This window comes from Gilbertella persicaria (assembly GCF_025201335.1).
Source record: "Gilbertella persicaria strain CBS 190.32 chromosome Unknown B0P05scaffold_38, whole genome shotgun sequence".
In the NCBI taxonomy this organism is placed as follows: Eukaryota; Fungi; Mucoromycota; class Mucoromycetes; order Mucorales; family Choanephoraceae; genus Gilbertella; species Gilbertella persicaria.
The window spans coordinates 126,050-141,146 of NW_026251999.1; the positions used below are offsets into that span (position 1 = coordinate 126,050).

Consider the following 15,097-nt stretch of genomic DNA (forward strand, 5'->3'; position numbering starts at 1 on the left):
GACTTTTATTCATTTTCTTTCTCTTGTGCTTATTTTCCATGAGAACCTTTGAACCATCGCTCCTTTGACACCTATTGATTTATACAGAAACAAACTTTACATGTTACAAGCGAGTCATAGGTTTTCAAAATGCAGATGCTATGTTGTGCTGGCAAGATTGTACACATTTGCAGACAATGAACTTTAAAACCTCCATGTTAGGATGAACATTAGCAAATCCATCAAAGCATTTATTTTGTCAGCGTTCCGAGCATCTTGTGCTTAATACGTGTTCAAGTCTTTTGCTAGCATTATAATGCTCCGCTTTTTAAACCTAACTCAAACCATTTTTCTCTTGTTGATGCATGTCTTTGAGACTAATTCCTCGGCTGGTACTTTTACTTTTACGTTTACTATTATGTCTATTGAAATCCATATATATAATGTTCATTTTCAATTTTTTTTCTTCTATGACTTTTTCAGTTTATTTTTGTACAATATTTTATTATATGTTTTAGCTACACGTCGCTGAGGGGTGTAGCATGGATAAACTAGAAATAAAGAGAAAAAAGAGAGAGAAAATAGTTGGACGATTTAAAAATTATCTGAAAGAAGAGAGTATTCCTTAAGTGAGATCGGTTTCTGACTTATTATTGAGAAATACAATCATAAGTAAACAAAAGGAGTGATTTACTATTTTAAAGTGAATAAATAAGTTAACAAAAGCCAAGATAAAATGAAGCCTTCAAAATACTTGAAGAAGTTATATTTTATCATTCCGGTTATGTTCCAGTCCTTTGATTACTTTGGGATTGACTTTTAACTTCATCGAGTACCCGTCAAAATTCGGCTGCATTTCTTTTTAGTTAGGGTGTCCGCTGACTTGCCTTCTGGTCACTGGATTTATCGTCATACCGATTTTCCTACCTTGGTTCTTTTTAAGTTTGATAAGAATACTAGGCGATTTCGGCTGAAGGGCCGCACAGAATACACTACCTATCTGCTCCTATGTCTTTCATTGTACAGCGATGTTTTGATTCGGTATTCTGCACGTTTACAATTCTTTTTGCTCCTATATATTACAACAAAGTAGAACAGGTTAACATCGAAGGAGATGCTCAATCACTAGGATCCCAACTGAGTGACTTCTTCCTCTGAAGACATCATATATCAAAGGTCTATAGCATGTATAACTATGTCTGCGTTACCAATGCTCGATTACATTTGTCGCCTAGATTGAGAATCTTTCTCTGGTCTCCCATCATGCCTTTGCCTTCAAGAAATTTATTGTTCCGAGTGATCAACAGGAAATTACCTACGAGACAGCATATACACAGAATCAATCGAAGTGAAGACAGAAGTTATACATTGTGTTCTGGCTCTGCCTCTTTTGAGTACTTTCTCCTTTACTGTCCTTGGAAATGAGCCATATGGATCGAAGTCCTTAGTTACTTTTGTTCTTTAACGCTATCTTTATTGTATAAATGTAAAAACCAAAGGGCTTGCAAATTAGACCTACACAGCTTGATCCACCAATCAAAGCACAAAACTAACTTTCTTTGTTTCATTTGATACACAATAAGCAACTCTAGGGCACATCTGATAAGAGAATGATGAAAAAAACTACCTGTTCGAAGCATCCAAGACAGCAAATTGATTGGCTAAGCCACTCAACTCTGAATGCGGCATCTTTATTTCCAGAGAAGTCTTTTTTTTTTGACTCTTGTCAAGGTAAGGTTCATATTGTTCAAGAAGCTCCTTATTCTTGTTCAGTTGACTTATGCAGTTAAAAGAATCGCGACTTCCAATCGTGTAACTGTGTCTGTTCAGTGCTTTGCTTCTTTGGCGTTATTCAAACATGAGGTTGCACTGAAACTTGTGTCATCCATAAGCTGGGCTTAATAGCTGATTAGCTGAAGACAAAGTGTGCCGTTGGTGTGTCAAGTCTGTCTCTCTAAAACTATGCTCTTCTTTAGTAGGTGTGCTCCAAGTTGGGGAAGGTTTGTTCTACTCAGGTTGGGTTTCTAGGTGTTTTCAAAGATGGTCAAGCAAGATGTGCTATTAATTCAAGACTGCTGGTCTAAAGAAAGTTTTGCTGGTGCCTTTACTGTGAGCCATGACATAGCTTCTTACTTCACAATCAGCGCTATTGATACAAGCATTCTTGATTGAGATCCGTGTATGGGATCCACTTGTATCACATCTTGATCCATTCAAGTAGATTGCTTTTCATTTTCAGTATGAGTTGATCAAAGCTCAATTCAGTTCTGTTTTCTTTCTGTCAACTCGACCAAAATGTGATAGCGGTTTGTAAGCAAGGAGAAGTTCGTTTTTTTATAATATATATTTACAAAAGAAAATGACCACCATACAGGTAAGCACTACCTTTATTAGATACGCACTAGGATACTAGACTTCCCCTCTCCAACTTACCACTATAAAACCAAGGATACCAAACATGATTTCGAAACCTAGCTTTGATTTGTTCATATCGCTGCCTTGATCCTTTTAGAAACAAGTTGTGTAAAGAGACACGCTCTTGTAACCGAGACATGCGTGCTTGTCCTGAATGAAATTCAGTCATGGATTCAGTCAATTGATGCTTGACACTTGAGACACGGTCCAATGCACTCCATGGATTTGTGTTTTCTTTCAGCAAGTCAATAGAATGGTCCAATTCAGCCAATTTATAAGAATAACAAGCCATGTCCTGTCTTGCTTGATTCATTCTGGATACCAATTGATTTATATCGTCTAGTTTACGGTCTATGTGTTGTTGATAGTGTGTTATCAATGTATGGAATGGCCTAATAATAGGTATGTGTGGTGGTGAGTGGTACAGTATAGATAGATGGCGTTGACTTACATGGTAGATAAATACTCATCCTGTTCAGTTGTGTGATGTTTAAGATGAACAAGGTTAATAAACATCCTTTTCTCAGTCAATGACCTTGCTGTCAGTGATAATTGAGTATGTTCAGTTGATAGAATAACACGGGTTGTCTTGTCTTGTTCATGATGCACTTGACAAGGTGCATGAATCCATCCCCTTTGATGGTTGTGTTCATAGGCTAATACATCACTGAGTGTTACAGAGGGTGTGTGGTGATCGATAGCCAATGTATGTTTCCAACTCTTAAACATATTGTTGGATTGAAAATAAAGAAGAGCAAGTCGAGACCTGACAGGCAATAAGGCAATCGTATGTTCAAGTACTCTGACAAGTACATACGAATGCATCTCTGGCCAATAAAAGCAGAAAGTGTCAAGGACTTGTTTATTAAATGCCTTGTTCATAACAAAAAGGAAAAAAAAAAAGGAAAATTTGGGGGGGGGGAGGGGTTGACAAACGGGGAAATTTTTTTTCCCACTCTTAAAATGGGTTTATAGTGATAAGATCAGATGATAGGAGGGATAAGCTTATCTTTTATTTACAGAGAGGTATATTAAAAAGTAGTGTCCATAATAGACCATTGATTAGATTGGTAACAAAGAGATTTGTTTGAATGATATACAAATCCATCCTGTCTTACAAGCAATAAAGGTAATTCAGTAGTTAAGTTTTGAGTGTCTGGTAATTCAATCAGCACCTGGTCTTTTGCTTCTTCTTTGGCTTTAAGGGGACCATGAGAACCAAGCCAGAATTCTAATAGGCGTCCATGAGTCAAGTGTTGTCCAGTGATTTTTAAAGCATGTGATGAAGGTGCATAATCAACAGAATGAATGAGAGGATAGGGCATGATTGATCTGGGTGGTGAAGGAGGAGGAGAGAGTTGTCTTTGTGTTGTTTCGATAGGCATATTGGTCTCTGAAAAAGAGTATTCAAATTTAGAGATACCGACAATTGTCCAGCATAGATAGTCACTGACAATTTCTGTTGTTTCTGCTTCTTGGACTATTTTCGAGGGTGAGAAGTCAATCCAAGCACTTGTGTTGTGGTTTGAATGGTTGTCTGATTCTTGATGATGCATGGCTTGACCATTGGCATTCAAATACAAGGGTTCAGCCTGGGATGATGACGAAGCGAGTTGTAAAGCAATCTTCTGCATCTGAGATAGCAAACCATAGGCATGATTGACAATACGACCTTTGTCTACTTTGCGGATAATTAAAGGAGGGGAGGAAATGCCCGTATGAACGTCCTTGAGGATGATTTCTGTACCATAAGTGATGGGCACAGACACACTGTGATTATCAGGATTTAAGGCTTGATTAGGTTGACGCACCACTATGATTTCAAATGGAGACCAAGAGGCATGTTTAGCGCACATTTGCTTGTTTTCAGTCGTCAGGTATTTTGTACGTACAGTTTGTGAATTAATGCGATTAAAGAGTGATACATAGGCATTGTTAAATAGACAAGTTGAGATATTACGTGCTTTTGCTGTCTTTTTCGAAGGTTTAGAGATGATAGAGATAGGTGAACTAAAGAAAGAAGCATAAGATTGTTGTTGTTGTTGTTTTGTTAGATTGACTCGTAAACAGAACTGCTTTGCTTTTGCTGTGCCAGTAACAAATAGGTATTTAAAACTACCCTTCAGGTTTTCATCTAGTAATGCTCGCTGTTCAAGTTGTCGATCGCCTGTTTCGCATACGACTGTCATTGAGACAAGAGGTGTATGACTCAGTTGATTTGACATCATCACAATAGGTGGAGGGCATAAAAATCGTTTTTCTGAACCATAAGATTTTTGAGCAACAGATGCATGATAACAGGTCACAGTCGACATTTTCTTACAAGTCAAAGGTGGAGATTGAGGTGGAGGAGATACAGGGTGATAGTTTTGTCTCTTAAATGGTCGCTCATGATGATGATCCAAAATGCTCTCAATCGACATAGACTGTTGAGGTGATGAAGGTCGACTTCGTTTGTTATTTGGCTGAGGAAGATGAATAGGCTTTGCATTGTCGATAGCACTCAATAAGGACTCCATAGGCGTCATTGGCTGAATAAAATGCATATGTTGTGTTTCAGTGTTCATTTATAAAGAAAAAGAAGAAAATAAATAAGATTTTATCATACAACTCCCTCTTTTATACAAATTAGGGAAGCGTGTAACGAAAATAATAAGGAGGTTTACTGATAAGATGATGTCTTTGATCTTATCACGTGGGATTTTTTCATCCATTTTCCCAGGAAAGAATTGTATATATTATATATATATATATATTAGTATCTGTTGATATATATATATATATATATATATATATGTAGGTAGCTAGATATTCATTGTATTTGTTCCAATAGACCTAGATAGACAACAATAGGCCCTACTCACTATATAGACAGGACTATGCTACTTGCAATGGCCTAGGATAATAAGCATATAAGAAGAAGATCTACAGAAAAGCACAATTACTATAATTGGTATTGATAAGAACCTCGAATCTAATTCGCTTTAGATTTTGACAGGCCTAATCTACTCATGTGATGCAAAGAGAGATACTCACATATGATTGGGTAAGATGATTATCATCGCATTAATGACATTCCCCTATAGCTAATGAGCCACCGTGAGAATTTTTCCCTTATCTTTCAACAATTTCAATTCCTTCCGGTTACACACTTTTCACACAGATCATTATCCATTGGTTTATCTAATGACGTCCCTTTATTTATTCCTTTTCTTTCAGTATCTGTGTTAGAAAAGAAAAATATACTTCTATGAATGCTGAGCTCAAATTCAGATCATAGTACATTTATTGATGTCGGATCTCGTTTAGTAAGCAATAAACAAATAGTTGCATGAACTTTATTTCCATTCATAAAATAAGCTTCAAAACTGTTTATTTAATCCTTGTGTTCAATCTCAGATACACTGCCATTTTTGTTATGGAAGAAATCTGAACAACTTGACCAGTCTCTGAAAGAACTTGAACTGTGTTGTTTTAAAGGAGGCTTTTGATGCTCTTTTTTATGAGTGGCAATAGCATCACCAATACTGCTGGCTAATGAGCCTGTAACATGTTCTTTGGTGGGTTCGAAATTATCTACCTTGTGTCTCTCTGTATCATGTATCACTTGAATAGGATTACCAAATTTTAAAGAGAAATGGTCATCTTCCATAATAGGATCTCTGCTTTCATTATGATGAGGTGTAGTAGACATAGTAATAAAATAGACAAAAAATAAAAGTGAAAAAGAACAAGAAAAGATAAATAAGAGAGAACCACTTTTTTATGTGAAAACATGACGTGACTTTTTTGCCATGCAAGATTGCGGGCCGATACAAGAAGATATAGAAATCTCTTTTAGCATTGTGTGACATCAATCCTTTTTTTTTTCTTTACTTAAACGTATCCGGAGAATAACCATTTGTATTTGGCAAGGTTCTTGTTGTATGGGAATCGAGATTGTTTCTGTTTCCGGGATATTTTCTGCCAATCAGATCAAGAAACTGTTTAAAGTTAACGAATCGTATTATTTTTGTTGCTTTCTGCATGATGTCAGTTTGTGGGGGAAAATCTACAGAATATATAAAGCACTTTTTTTTTGTACCTTTATTTTTTTCTTATTGTTTTGTTTCTATGTTGAAGCGTAAATTAAATGCATATCATTATTTCTCCGGACATAGTCTTGTACTGGCTATTAACTTGGCTGCTGGTCTCAGTATCTTCTTTTTTGGTGTAAGTTTGCATAAGAGATCCAACTTAGATTGACAGATGTCTATAGTATGATCAAGGTGTCATGAGTGGTGTCAATCTCTCGCCTGATTATATCCGTATTATGGGATTAGAATCCAATGAGGCATTGTTAGGTGGTGTGGTCGCTGTTTATTATTGCGGTACATTGATAGGTGCCTTAATGGGAGGATGGATATCAGATAGACATGGTCGAATCAAGACCATTATCCTTGGTTGCATCATTGCTATGTTTGGTGCTATTCTACAGACATCTGCTCAGAATGTTGCTTGGATGATTTGTTCTCGTATTATTACGGGTGTAGGCACAGGCCATTTGTAAGTGCTCATGTTCAAGAAAAGAATTAGACTGACTTGGTTAGAAATGCTGTGGTACCTGTCTGGAGTGCAGAGACATCTCATCATACATCCAGAGGACAGATGATTGCGATGGAATTTACCTTGAATATCTTGGGTGTGGTAGTGGCTGTAAGTACTATTTTTTTTTTAAGAAAAAAGATGGGTCTGTATTCTGACACCTTATTGTTTAGTATTGGCTTGCTTATGGTCTATCTTTTACAGAAGGTGCTTTTCGATGGCGATTTCCTATTGCTTTTCAAATGATACCTTTAATTGTGCTTGCTCTTGGTATCAGTTTCTTTCCAGAATCTCCTCGTTGGTTACTCAAAAAGGGTCGTATGGAAGAAGGTCTTACTATTCTAGCTGCTCTTCGAGGCAATGGTGATCCCAATCACCCTGATGTGCAAAGAGAATACAATGAAATTATCATGGCCATCGAGAAAGAGACATCTTCTAATGAACCAAGCTATCTAGACATGTTGATCAAAAAGGATCCCTTAAACATCTCTCGCCGTGTGCATCTCTCTGTCTGGTTACAGATCATTCAAGAATTGACAGGCATTGGCGTCATTACAGTCTATGCACCTCAAGTATTTGCAAGTGCTGGATTCAGTACACAAACATCACAACTGTTGTCTGGTATCAACAATATCACCTATATGCTATCTACCCTAGTGGCTGTTTTTACCTTGGATCGATGGGGTCGACGGTTCACTATGTTTTATGGTGCTGTCTGTCAAGGTATCTCGCTTATCTTGGTCGCTGTCTTGACAAAGCCTGACATCATGGCACACAACCCTACGGCCTATGGTATCGGAGCTACTGTGTTTACGTTTCTGTACACAGCCTTTTTTGGCATGACGTGGTTAGTCCTTGCTTGGGCTTATCCTGTTGAGATTTTCCCTGTAAGTGTACGGGCCAAAGGAGGTGCATTTAGTGTGGTAGGCTGGTCGATTGGTAATGCCTTAGTCATGGAAATCACACCGCCCATGATTGCTGGTATTGGTTGGATTACCTTTTTGATTTTTGGTGCATTTAATTTCTTGGCTATTCCTATTGTGTGGGCCTTGTATCCCGAAACAAGTAATAAGACATTAGAGGAATTGGATGTGGTGTTTGCTACTCGATCCATGTTTGTCTGGAAAGCAGAAAAGGAGCTTGCTGCTATGAAACGTGGCAGTAGTTTTGATGATACAAAAGAAAAGACGTCTATTTCAAAAGACCTTATTGAATCTAATTCAATGTAAATATAAATTGATGACTAAGCACTATGCGGGTAAATAAATAACCATACATCTTACAAAAGAAGAAGCTCTTTTTTTTTTCTTTGTTTTCTCTCTCTATAACAATGCGTGCTGTAATCGTTAAATCACCAGGTAAACAACCCAATTGGTATTTGTTGATGTCTCATGTCATATCTGAATAGGTGATGCTTCTCAACTTTATTTGGGTGACTATGACCAACCTGTTCCCAAAGACCATGAAGTCTTGGTGAAGGTAAGTGTCTCTAATTGAAACGCGTTCTGTCTCTTATCCTTCAACTAGGTCAAATGCTTTGCTTTGAACCGTATGGACCTTCTTCAAAGAGAAGGCAAATACCCTGTTCCTCCTGGTGCTAGTCCAATTTTGGGTGTCGAAGTGTCTGGTATCATTGAACGTGTTGGGAAAGATGGTAAAGTACAGCCTTGTCTATTCTGTTTTTTTTATTGTTGTTATTGATTGCGTTCTAGTCTCTAATTTTAAACCCGGCGATGCTGTGTTTGGTTTAATGCCTGGTGGTGGTTATGCTCAAGTAAGTGTGTGAGATATGTTAACTTCTAGATAAACTGATGATATGACTTAGTATGCTGTTCTTCATGAATCCTTGACAATGCATAAACCAGATGCTCTTTCTTTTGAAGAAGCTGCTGCTATCCCTGAAACTTGGTTTACTGCTTACCAGGCCTTGTTTTTTGTTGGACAGTTAAAGAAAGGACAAGATGTCCTTATTCATGCAGGTGCTTCAGGTGTTGGTATTGCTGCTATTCAATTAGCCAAAGAAGCGGGAGCGTAAGTATATATGATAGGGAACTACTCCATAGCTTATACCATCTATAGAAACCGTATCTTTGTCACTGTAGGTTCTGATGACAAGGTCAAGTTCTGCCAAAGCATTGGTGCTACAAAGGCCATCAATTACAAGACAGAAAACTGGTCTGATGTTGTGAGTATCCAAGATGACATCATATTGTCATTAACACACCTAGAGTAGATCTTGAATGAAACCTCTAAAAAGGGTGTTGATGTCTTGATTGACTTTATTGGTAAAGACTATTGGAACCAAAACATTCAAGTCTTAGGTCTTGATGGCCATATGGTTATTCTTGCCTTTATGAGTGGTACTGTGATTGAAAAGTTTGATATCTCTGTGATGCTTCGCAAGAGAATCAAGGTAAAATAATAACAGGAAGAGGAGAGTAGCCATTGAAACTCATTTCATTACTAGATTGAAGGCTCTAATTTACGTGCTCGTTCAGTTGAATATCAAACCAAGTTACGTGATGCCATCTATGAACATGCTGTGTCAAAGCACTTTGCCAAGAAACAAGACGCTGCCCTCAAGATCTTTATCGACAAAATCTTCAACTGGGAAGATATTATCGATGCTCATAAATACCTTGAAAGTAATCAATCAATGGGCAAAATTGTCATCAAAGTAACAGAACATCAGTAAAAATAAGTAAATAAATAAATAAAAAAGAAAGCAAATGAGCTGAAATGTGTTTGCATCTAGAGCCTTTTTTTTTATTTTCAAATAAAACGTATAGATGAGCGTTTATTTTTCCTATACAGAGTCAGTTCTATGTCTTTTCTTTTAAGTTATGTTACTTACGGGAATTTCAACTTCACCAGCATCGATGGCATCACCGAGGTCCTTGGGGTTTTGACCATCAACGGTACAACCGACAGAGAAAGCAGTACCAAGGATTTCCTTGACAGTACCCTTGAGTTCACGAGCCAAAGACTTGAAACGCATGGTACGAGCAATTTCGATCACATCATCAAGAGAGATGTTACCAGAGTGCTTGATGTTCTTTTCCTTCTTACGGTCACGAACAGGTTCCTTGAGAGCCTTGATGACCAAAGAAGAAGCAGAGGGAACAACGGACACTTGAGCTTGACGGTTTTGAATGGTCAATTGGACAGTGACACGGAGACCCTTCCAGTCCTTAGTACCCTTGGCGATATCTTCACCGACCTTCTTGGGGGACAAACCAAGAGGACCGATCTTGGGGGCGAGAGCAGAAGAAGCACCGACTTCACCACTATAGAGATGTTAATCCGATGGCGATTCATCGATAACTTACCCAGTAGCACGAAGGTAGATAATCTTAACCTCAGAGGGATCGAACTTGGGAGGCATCTGTTATATAGAAATCAGTCAGTTGTTGTTATGGATGGATGGATCCTTGATGGATGGACATGTTACGATGCTGGATACCTTTGAACGTTGAGAAAGAAGGTTTATTCAGCTCTGCTTGAATCTGCTTATTTGGCGGCAGGAATCCAGAGGAAAAAAAAAAGAGTGAACCGATTCAAATGCCGCTTTAGACTCAGTCAGTTCGAGAATTCGGGCAGCTTTAGATGTGGTCAAATGTTAGCAGTCCTAATTACACTACAAAGCGCTTGGTTATGATATAGAGCATCTTGGCACAAAGTATAGGTCTTTACGATGTAAATGCACAAATGGGGCAACACGTAGCTATGATGCATTCATTTACATTGATCGAAACAAAGGGAAATTGAACGATATGTCAATTTTCATTTATTTTCGATGGGAGCAATGATAAAACAGGAGCACTAAAAGTATTCAGTCCTGTTGGCTGTCTCATTGTAGATTTGTTGACTGAAGCTATCATCATACTTTTCCTTTTTCTTTATGTTTTTAGGCGTAATTTCCAACGAAAATCACTCTTTATGGCTTAATTTTAAAAAAAATTGGATAGACAAAACAATCCAGGGAAGAGTTCATTTATGCATTCGCGAATGCTGCAAGGGCTTATGTCTTGGACTGAATTTGCAAAACACCTAATGCCGCTGCTTTCAAAGAAAGATAAAGAGCAAAAAGGTCTCCTAAAGGATTTTTTTTTGTCAAAGTTGAAAAAGTCGCCAATTTAGACAAACGAAAAGCGTTTGCTGAATTTAGAGATGATAGTAAGTTAGCCATAGGTGGTACTGCTTGATACCAGTATTTAGACCGCCACTTTGATGAAATTCATCAACAATACCTAAAATTAGCAGGAACAGGTGCACTTGCTGAATTTCTCTCTGTCTTAACATTAGTTCGCCTTCTATAACAGGTAGTCTCATGCCTGTTGCTGTTTCTCCCTTCTCCTAGTATATTTATGGAGACCAATGATCTTTTGAAGATACTGGAAATGGACAATACTCAAAGAGACGAAATCTATGCTGTCTGTACTGTGTGATTAAGCACTATCTTGCGGCAAGACTTGGGCCAAGCAATGATGAATATCTTCAACACTAAAATGAACATGCTTATCCCTCTCATATCTGACCTTATTGTTGACTTTCAGCTTGATTTGTTCCTAATCATGTCTTCTTTTCACAACAATGCCTTTGTCGTACAAAACAACCAAATTCAGCTTTAAGTAGCTCGAAATTGGTTTTTGCTCATAGCATAACTATTTTTCCCGGCTTAAAGTATGCAAGGATAATGGGTACCAAGAAGAATAATCCTAGACAGACAGCAGCTTCATCGTAGTAATATTCCACAATCAACATGGCAAATGATTTTGAATCAGTCTACTAAAGACAACGCAACTCTTAAAAAAAGAAATTACTAACCTGCAGGAAGAAGTCAAGAATCTATCAGTAGAACTAAGACAAAGCTACAAGGCGCATCATGATGGCAATTCTGACACTAAAATAAAGGTACATCTCAAACCTGTGCCTACTGTTTCCAGAAACTTCAACATTCTAGGCAATTAGTCAGAAGACAGGGAACAACACAATACAGAAACATGAAAGGTGCTTTTAGTTTGTTATAATCTTGAATGTCCCCCAGTCAAGCATGGTCGTAATATAAGTGGAAGAGATAAAATATGTAGCTTTAGCCATTGCTATAACCATTTTGCTCTTTCATGAAACTCTTCCTGATTTCTTCTCAAGCGTCAGTCACTACAATCTTCTGTACAAGAAGCGATCAAGAGTTAAAATGAAGTATTTTATTCATTTTTACTTTATGATTGCTGAAAATCTTAATATTGTTTAAGTTTCCATCAAGAATCCAAATGTTCTCAGCATGATGATCAAGTCTGTAGTCTAAATGAGTAACTTATGAGTGAAAAGTGACGCAATTCAAATAGCCCATTTTTTGTTCTCTTTGATCTGATGAGAGAAAGTTTTGCTTCATTTAAACTTAAAAAGAGAAGTAGGGACTGCGTTTTTTTTTTGTTTATTTATTGATATGTGCTATTGTGCATTTTTTTGATTTAAAGATAAAAATAGGGAAATGATAGCTTCATTTTTTAACACAAACACACAACCAATAATTTTTTCCCTTGAAAAATCACGTTTCTTATTCTTCTCCCTTTTCTTTCCTCTCTTTCTCTTTCTCTTTCTTCTTTTATATATCAATATGAGTAAACAACAATTTGAAGAGAGTACAGACAATTATGAAGAATTAGAAGAAGAGAGCCGTAGTATTATTATGGGCCTTATTTCTCAGTTAAGAAAAGGAAGTGATCTCTCTCGAATAACCTTGCCTACTTTTGTATTGGAACCAAGAAGTCTGCTTGAGAAACTGACTGATTTCATGAGTCACCCTGAATTTGTGGTCAAGTAAGTTTTTTGATTCCTTACCATGTCTGACCTACAAATAAAAAAGAGCTTCAAGGACCGCTGATCCGGTCCAACGGTTTGTAGAAATATGCCGTTTTTTCCTTTCTGGATGGCATGTGAAACCAAAGGTGAGAAGAAGAAAAAAAGGATATACTAAATTTTGGTTGCTTATTCTATTTTAGGGTGTAAAGAAGCCTTATAATCCTGTTCTAGGCGAGTTTTTCCGTTGTGAATACAAACTGAAAGATGGATCCAAGGCCATGTATCTGGCAGAACAAGTATCGCATCATCCTCCTATCTCTGCTTATTATTACACTCTCCCTGAACTAGGCATCTTTGTTACTGGTGAAGCACATCCCAAAGCTAAATTCTTGGGTAATAGTGCAGCTACCATCATGAAGGGCTATTCTCGTATTGTGTTTAGTGAACTCAAGAATGAAACGTATGAAATCACAAATCCCAATGTGTATGCCCGTGGTATTTTATGCAAGTAGATGTTATATCGCTCTCTTGTTCTGATCTTTTAAATTAGTTGGAAAAATGGTAATGGAAATGGGAGATCAATCTACCATTCGTTGTGCTTCTACTGGCCTTGTGTGTGAATTGGATTTCAAGACCAAGGTAAGAAGAAACAAGTGTTCCTATCTCACTTCTTTTTTATTGATTCTAGGGGTTCTTTTCAGGTCAATACCATTCAGTCACTGGTAAGATCAAGCGTGAATCTACAGGCGAAGTATTGTATGATATTTCAGGTGTATGGACAGAAGAGTTGTTTATTAAGGGAAAAGTAAGTTGATGGTTTTTGTTTCGATAGCTAATCAAAGTGAGCGAATCCTAGAATGCGTGCAAAGAATCCTTTTTTAAAGTGAGTAACCATGCTGTTATTCATAAACTAGTTGAACCTCTTGAAAATCAGGAACCCAATGAATCAAAAAAGTAAGTCATTGTTACATAGGTCATCTTATACTGATTTTAGCAGACTATGGTCCAAAGTTACTGCTGGATTGGTAGCGAAAGACATGGACACTGCAACCAATGAAAAGACATTTATTGAAGACAAACAACGCGCTGAAACTGCTGCCCGTGTAAGAGAAGGTGTTCAATGGCATCCTCGTTTCTTTTGTTTGAATGATAAAGAAGAATATGAGTTTCATGGTGCTAAAGGGTAAACCATCAGACTATGGTATAGACACTTATTTTTTTTTTTTTTTTTTTGCTTTAGTATCGACTACAAGAATTTGCATCAAACAAGTGAACATCTTGAGAAATACATATTTTCACACACTACAGGATTGCATTCAACCACAGAGAGATTTATGGCAGATCAACCTGTTGTTGCTGAACGTAAATCCATCACTGCTTGTATTTAAACAGAGTCACAATGTCTGAATAAACGACGCGCTTTCTTTTTTTTTCTTTTTTTTTTTTTCTTTATTATGTCTTCTGAAGCAACACCTGTCAATACACAAGAAACAACACCTCGTTCACAAAAACAATTGCCTGAAAGAAAGCCAGGTAATACAATGTTACCTCTAGCTCGAGTGAAGCGTGTGATAAAGGAAGATAAAGATGTCTCGTTGATCAACGCTGAAGCCACTTTTTGTATTGCCTATGCTACAGTAAAGTCATTATTGAATAACAAGATGATATTGATTTGATGGATAGGAATTATTTATGGAATATCTCGTTACTGAAGCCTTTAATAAAGCTAAAAAAGAAAAAAGAAAGACAGTCTATTATAAGGATTTAGGTAACAATAATAATAATAATATATATATATTTATAGAATGAATTCATCTAAATGATGATTGATAGCAAGCACAGTCAAGGAAATTGAACCATTTGAATTCTTGGATGATGTTATACCTACCACCATGACACTTAAACAAGCAATTGAAAAGCGTAAACAAGCATTAAATGACGATGCACCTTCAATACCGCCTTCAAAAAAGTTAAAGACATCTGAACAAACAACCGAAGAAGATAAACCCATTGAACAAACTGAAGAAGAAGACGAAGAAGACGAAGAAGATACAGTCATGGAAGATCCAAAGCATGAATAAAAAGAAATGCATAAACTCTTAACCAAGTTACACAGAACCTACATCATATAAAGCAAGAATTTTTATTTTTTATTTTTTATTTTCTTTTTCTTTACATCATGTTCTCTATCCGTACAACTGTATTACGTACACTTGTCAATCGTCCTTTGAATCGTTCTTTCTCAAACCGTCCTGCTTGTTTGTTGCCAAAGATAGAAGATGCACCAGAGTCTGTCGACCCTTCTGGTAAACAA

The 15,097-nt window shown here is 37.1% G+C and overlaps 8 protein-coding genes across 8 annotated transcripts; 4 read left to right on the forward strand and 4 right to left on the reverse strand.

The window, feature by feature from the left end:
- Positions 1-2,068: 2,068 nt before the first annotated feature.
- B0P05DRAFT_210273 (uncharacterized protein) lies at positions 2,069-3,047 on the reverse strand. The gene is made up of 5 exons (XM_051573233.1): positions 2,930-3,047; positions 2,846-2,865; positions 2,413-2,786; positions 2,331-2,360; positions 2,069-2,257 (listed from the first exon to the last, which is right to left on the reverse strand). Coding segments are annotated over exons 2-5 (408 nt in total). The 5' UTR covers positions 2,848-2,865; positions 2,930-3,047; the 3' UTR covers positions 2,069-2,255.
- Positions 3,048-3,307: 260 nt separating this feature from the next.
- B0P05DRAFT_553581 (beta-trefoil DNA-binding domain-containing protein) lies at positions 3,308-4,982 on the reverse strand. The gene has a single exon (XM_051579589.1). It carries the CDS (start codon positions 4,959-4,961, stop codon positions 3,426-3,428), a length of 1,536 nt encoding a protein of 511 aa, XP_051432102.1. The 5' UTR covers positions 4,962-4,982; the 3' UTR covers positions 3,308-3,425.
- A 716-nt stretch (positions 4,983-5,698) lies between these two features.
- On the reverse strand, positions 5,699-6,126 carry B0P05DRAFT_553582 (uncharacterized protein). The gene has a single exon (XM_051579590.1). It carries the CDS (start codon positions 6,086-6,088, stop codon positions 5,771-5,773), a length of 318 nt encoding a protein of 105 aa, XP_051432103.1. The 5' UTR covers positions 6,089-6,126; the 3' UTR covers positions 5,699-5,770.
- Positions 6,127-6,508: 382 nt separating this feature from the next.
- On the forward strand, positions 6,509-8,272 carry B0P05DRAFT_553586 (general substrate transporter). The gene is made up of 4 exons (XM_051579591.1): positions 6,509-6,606; positions 6,653-6,939; positions 6,984-7,089; positions 7,152-8,272. The coding sequence occupies exons 2-4, from the start codon at positions 6,668-6,670 to the stop codon at positions 8,205-8,207; spliced, it is 1,434 nt and encodes a 477-aa protein (XP_051432104.1). The 5' UTR covers positions 6,509-6,606; positions 6,653-6,667; the 3' UTR covers positions 8,208-8,272.
- A 36-nt stretch (positions 8,273-8,308) lies between these two features.
- B0P05DRAFT_580854 (NADPH:quinone reductase-like protein) lies at positions 8,309-9,673 on the forward strand (the record flags this gene model as incomplete). Its single annotated transcript, XM_051582046.1, has 8 exons — positions 8,309-8,336; positions 8,387-8,457; positions 8,506-8,632; positions 8,691-8,752; positions 8,804-9,009; positions 9,058-9,163; positions 9,212-9,391; positions 9,446-9,673. 8 exons carry the CDS (start codon positions 8,309-8,311, stop codon positions 9,671-9,673), a joined length of 1,008 nt encoding a protein of 335 aa, XP_051432105.1.
- A 44-nt stretch (positions 9,674-9,717) lies between these two features.
- Positions 9,718-10,681, reverse strand: B0P05DRAFT_210439 (60S ribosomal protein L12). The gene is made up of 3 exons (XM_051573234.1): positions 10,308-10,681; positions 9,833-10,265; positions 9,718-9,784 (listed from the first exon to the last, which is right to left on the reverse strand). Exons 1-3 carry the CDS (start codon positions 10,361-10,363, stop codon positions 9,776-9,778), a joined length of 498 nt encoding a protein of 165 aa, XP_051432106.1. The 5' UTR covers positions 10,364-10,681; the 3' UTR covers positions 9,718-9,775.
- Positions 10,682-12,598: 1,917 nt separating this feature from the next.
- On the forward strand, positions 12,599-14,171 carry B0P05DRAFT_589847 (uncharacterized protein; the record flags this gene model as incomplete). Its single annotated transcript, XM_051582761.1, has 8 exons — positions 12,599-12,801; positions 12,848-12,929; positions 12,984-13,278; positions 13,334-13,422; positions 13,472-13,588; positions 13,640-13,737; positions 13,781-13,966; positions 14,024-14,171. 8 exons carry the CDS (start codon positions 12,599-12,601, stop codon positions 14,169-14,171), a joined length of 1,218 nt encoding a protein of 405 aa, XP_051432107.1.
- Positions 14,172-14,237: 66 nt separating this feature from the next.
- On the forward strand, positions 14,238-14,893 carry B0P05DRAFT_553608 (histone-fold-containing protein; the record flags this gene model as incomplete). Its single annotated transcript, XM_051579592.1, has 3 exons — positions 14,238-14,420; positions 14,467-14,551; positions 14,617-14,893. The coding sequence occupies 3 exons, from the start codon at positions 14,238-14,240 to the stop codon at positions 14,862-14,864; spliced, it is 516 nt and encodes a 171-aa protein (XP_051432108.1). The 3' UTR covers positions 14,865-14,893.
- Between the last annotated feature and the right edge of the window lie 204 nt (positions 14,894-15,097).

Excerpts from the sequence above, each read along its gene's own strand:
- B0P05DRAFT_210273 (XM_051573233.1), bottom strand. Across the intron at positions 2,361-2,412 it reads GTATCCTTGGTTTTATAGTG|TGCTTACCTGTATGGTGGTC; the intron begins GTAAGTTGGAGA and ends TAATAAAGGTAG.
- B0P05DRAFT_210439 (XM_051573234.1), bottom strand. The coding sequence starts at position 10,363 with ATGCCTCCCAAGTTCGATCCCTCTGAGGTTAAGATTATCTACCTTCGT. Across the intron at positions 10,266-10,307 it reads ATCTACCTTCGTGCTACTGG|TGGTGAAGTCGGTGCTTCTT; the intron begins GTAAGTTATCGA and ends ACATCTCTATAG.
- B0P05DRAFT_553581 (XM_051579589.1), bottom strand. The coding sequence starts at position 4,961 with ATGAACACTGAAACACAACATATGCATTTTATTCAGCCAATGACGCCT.
- B0P05DRAFT_553582 (XM_051579590.1), bottom strand. The coding sequence starts at position 6,088 with ATGTCTACTACACCTCATCATAATGAAAGCAGAGATCCTATTATGGAA.
- B0P05DRAFT_553586 (XM_051579591.1), top strand. The coding sequence starts at position 6,668 with ATGAGTGGTGTCAATCTCTCGCCTGATTATATCCGTATTATGGGATTA. Across the intron at positions 6,940-6,983 it reads GGTGTAGGCACAGGCCATTT|AAATGCTGTGGTACCTGTCT; the intron begins GTAAGTGCTCAT and ends TGACTTGGTTAG. Across the intron at positions 7,090-7,151 it reads TCTTGGGTGTGGTAGTGGCT|TATTGGCTTGCTTATGGTCT; the intron begins GTAAGTACTATT and ends CTTATTGTTTAG.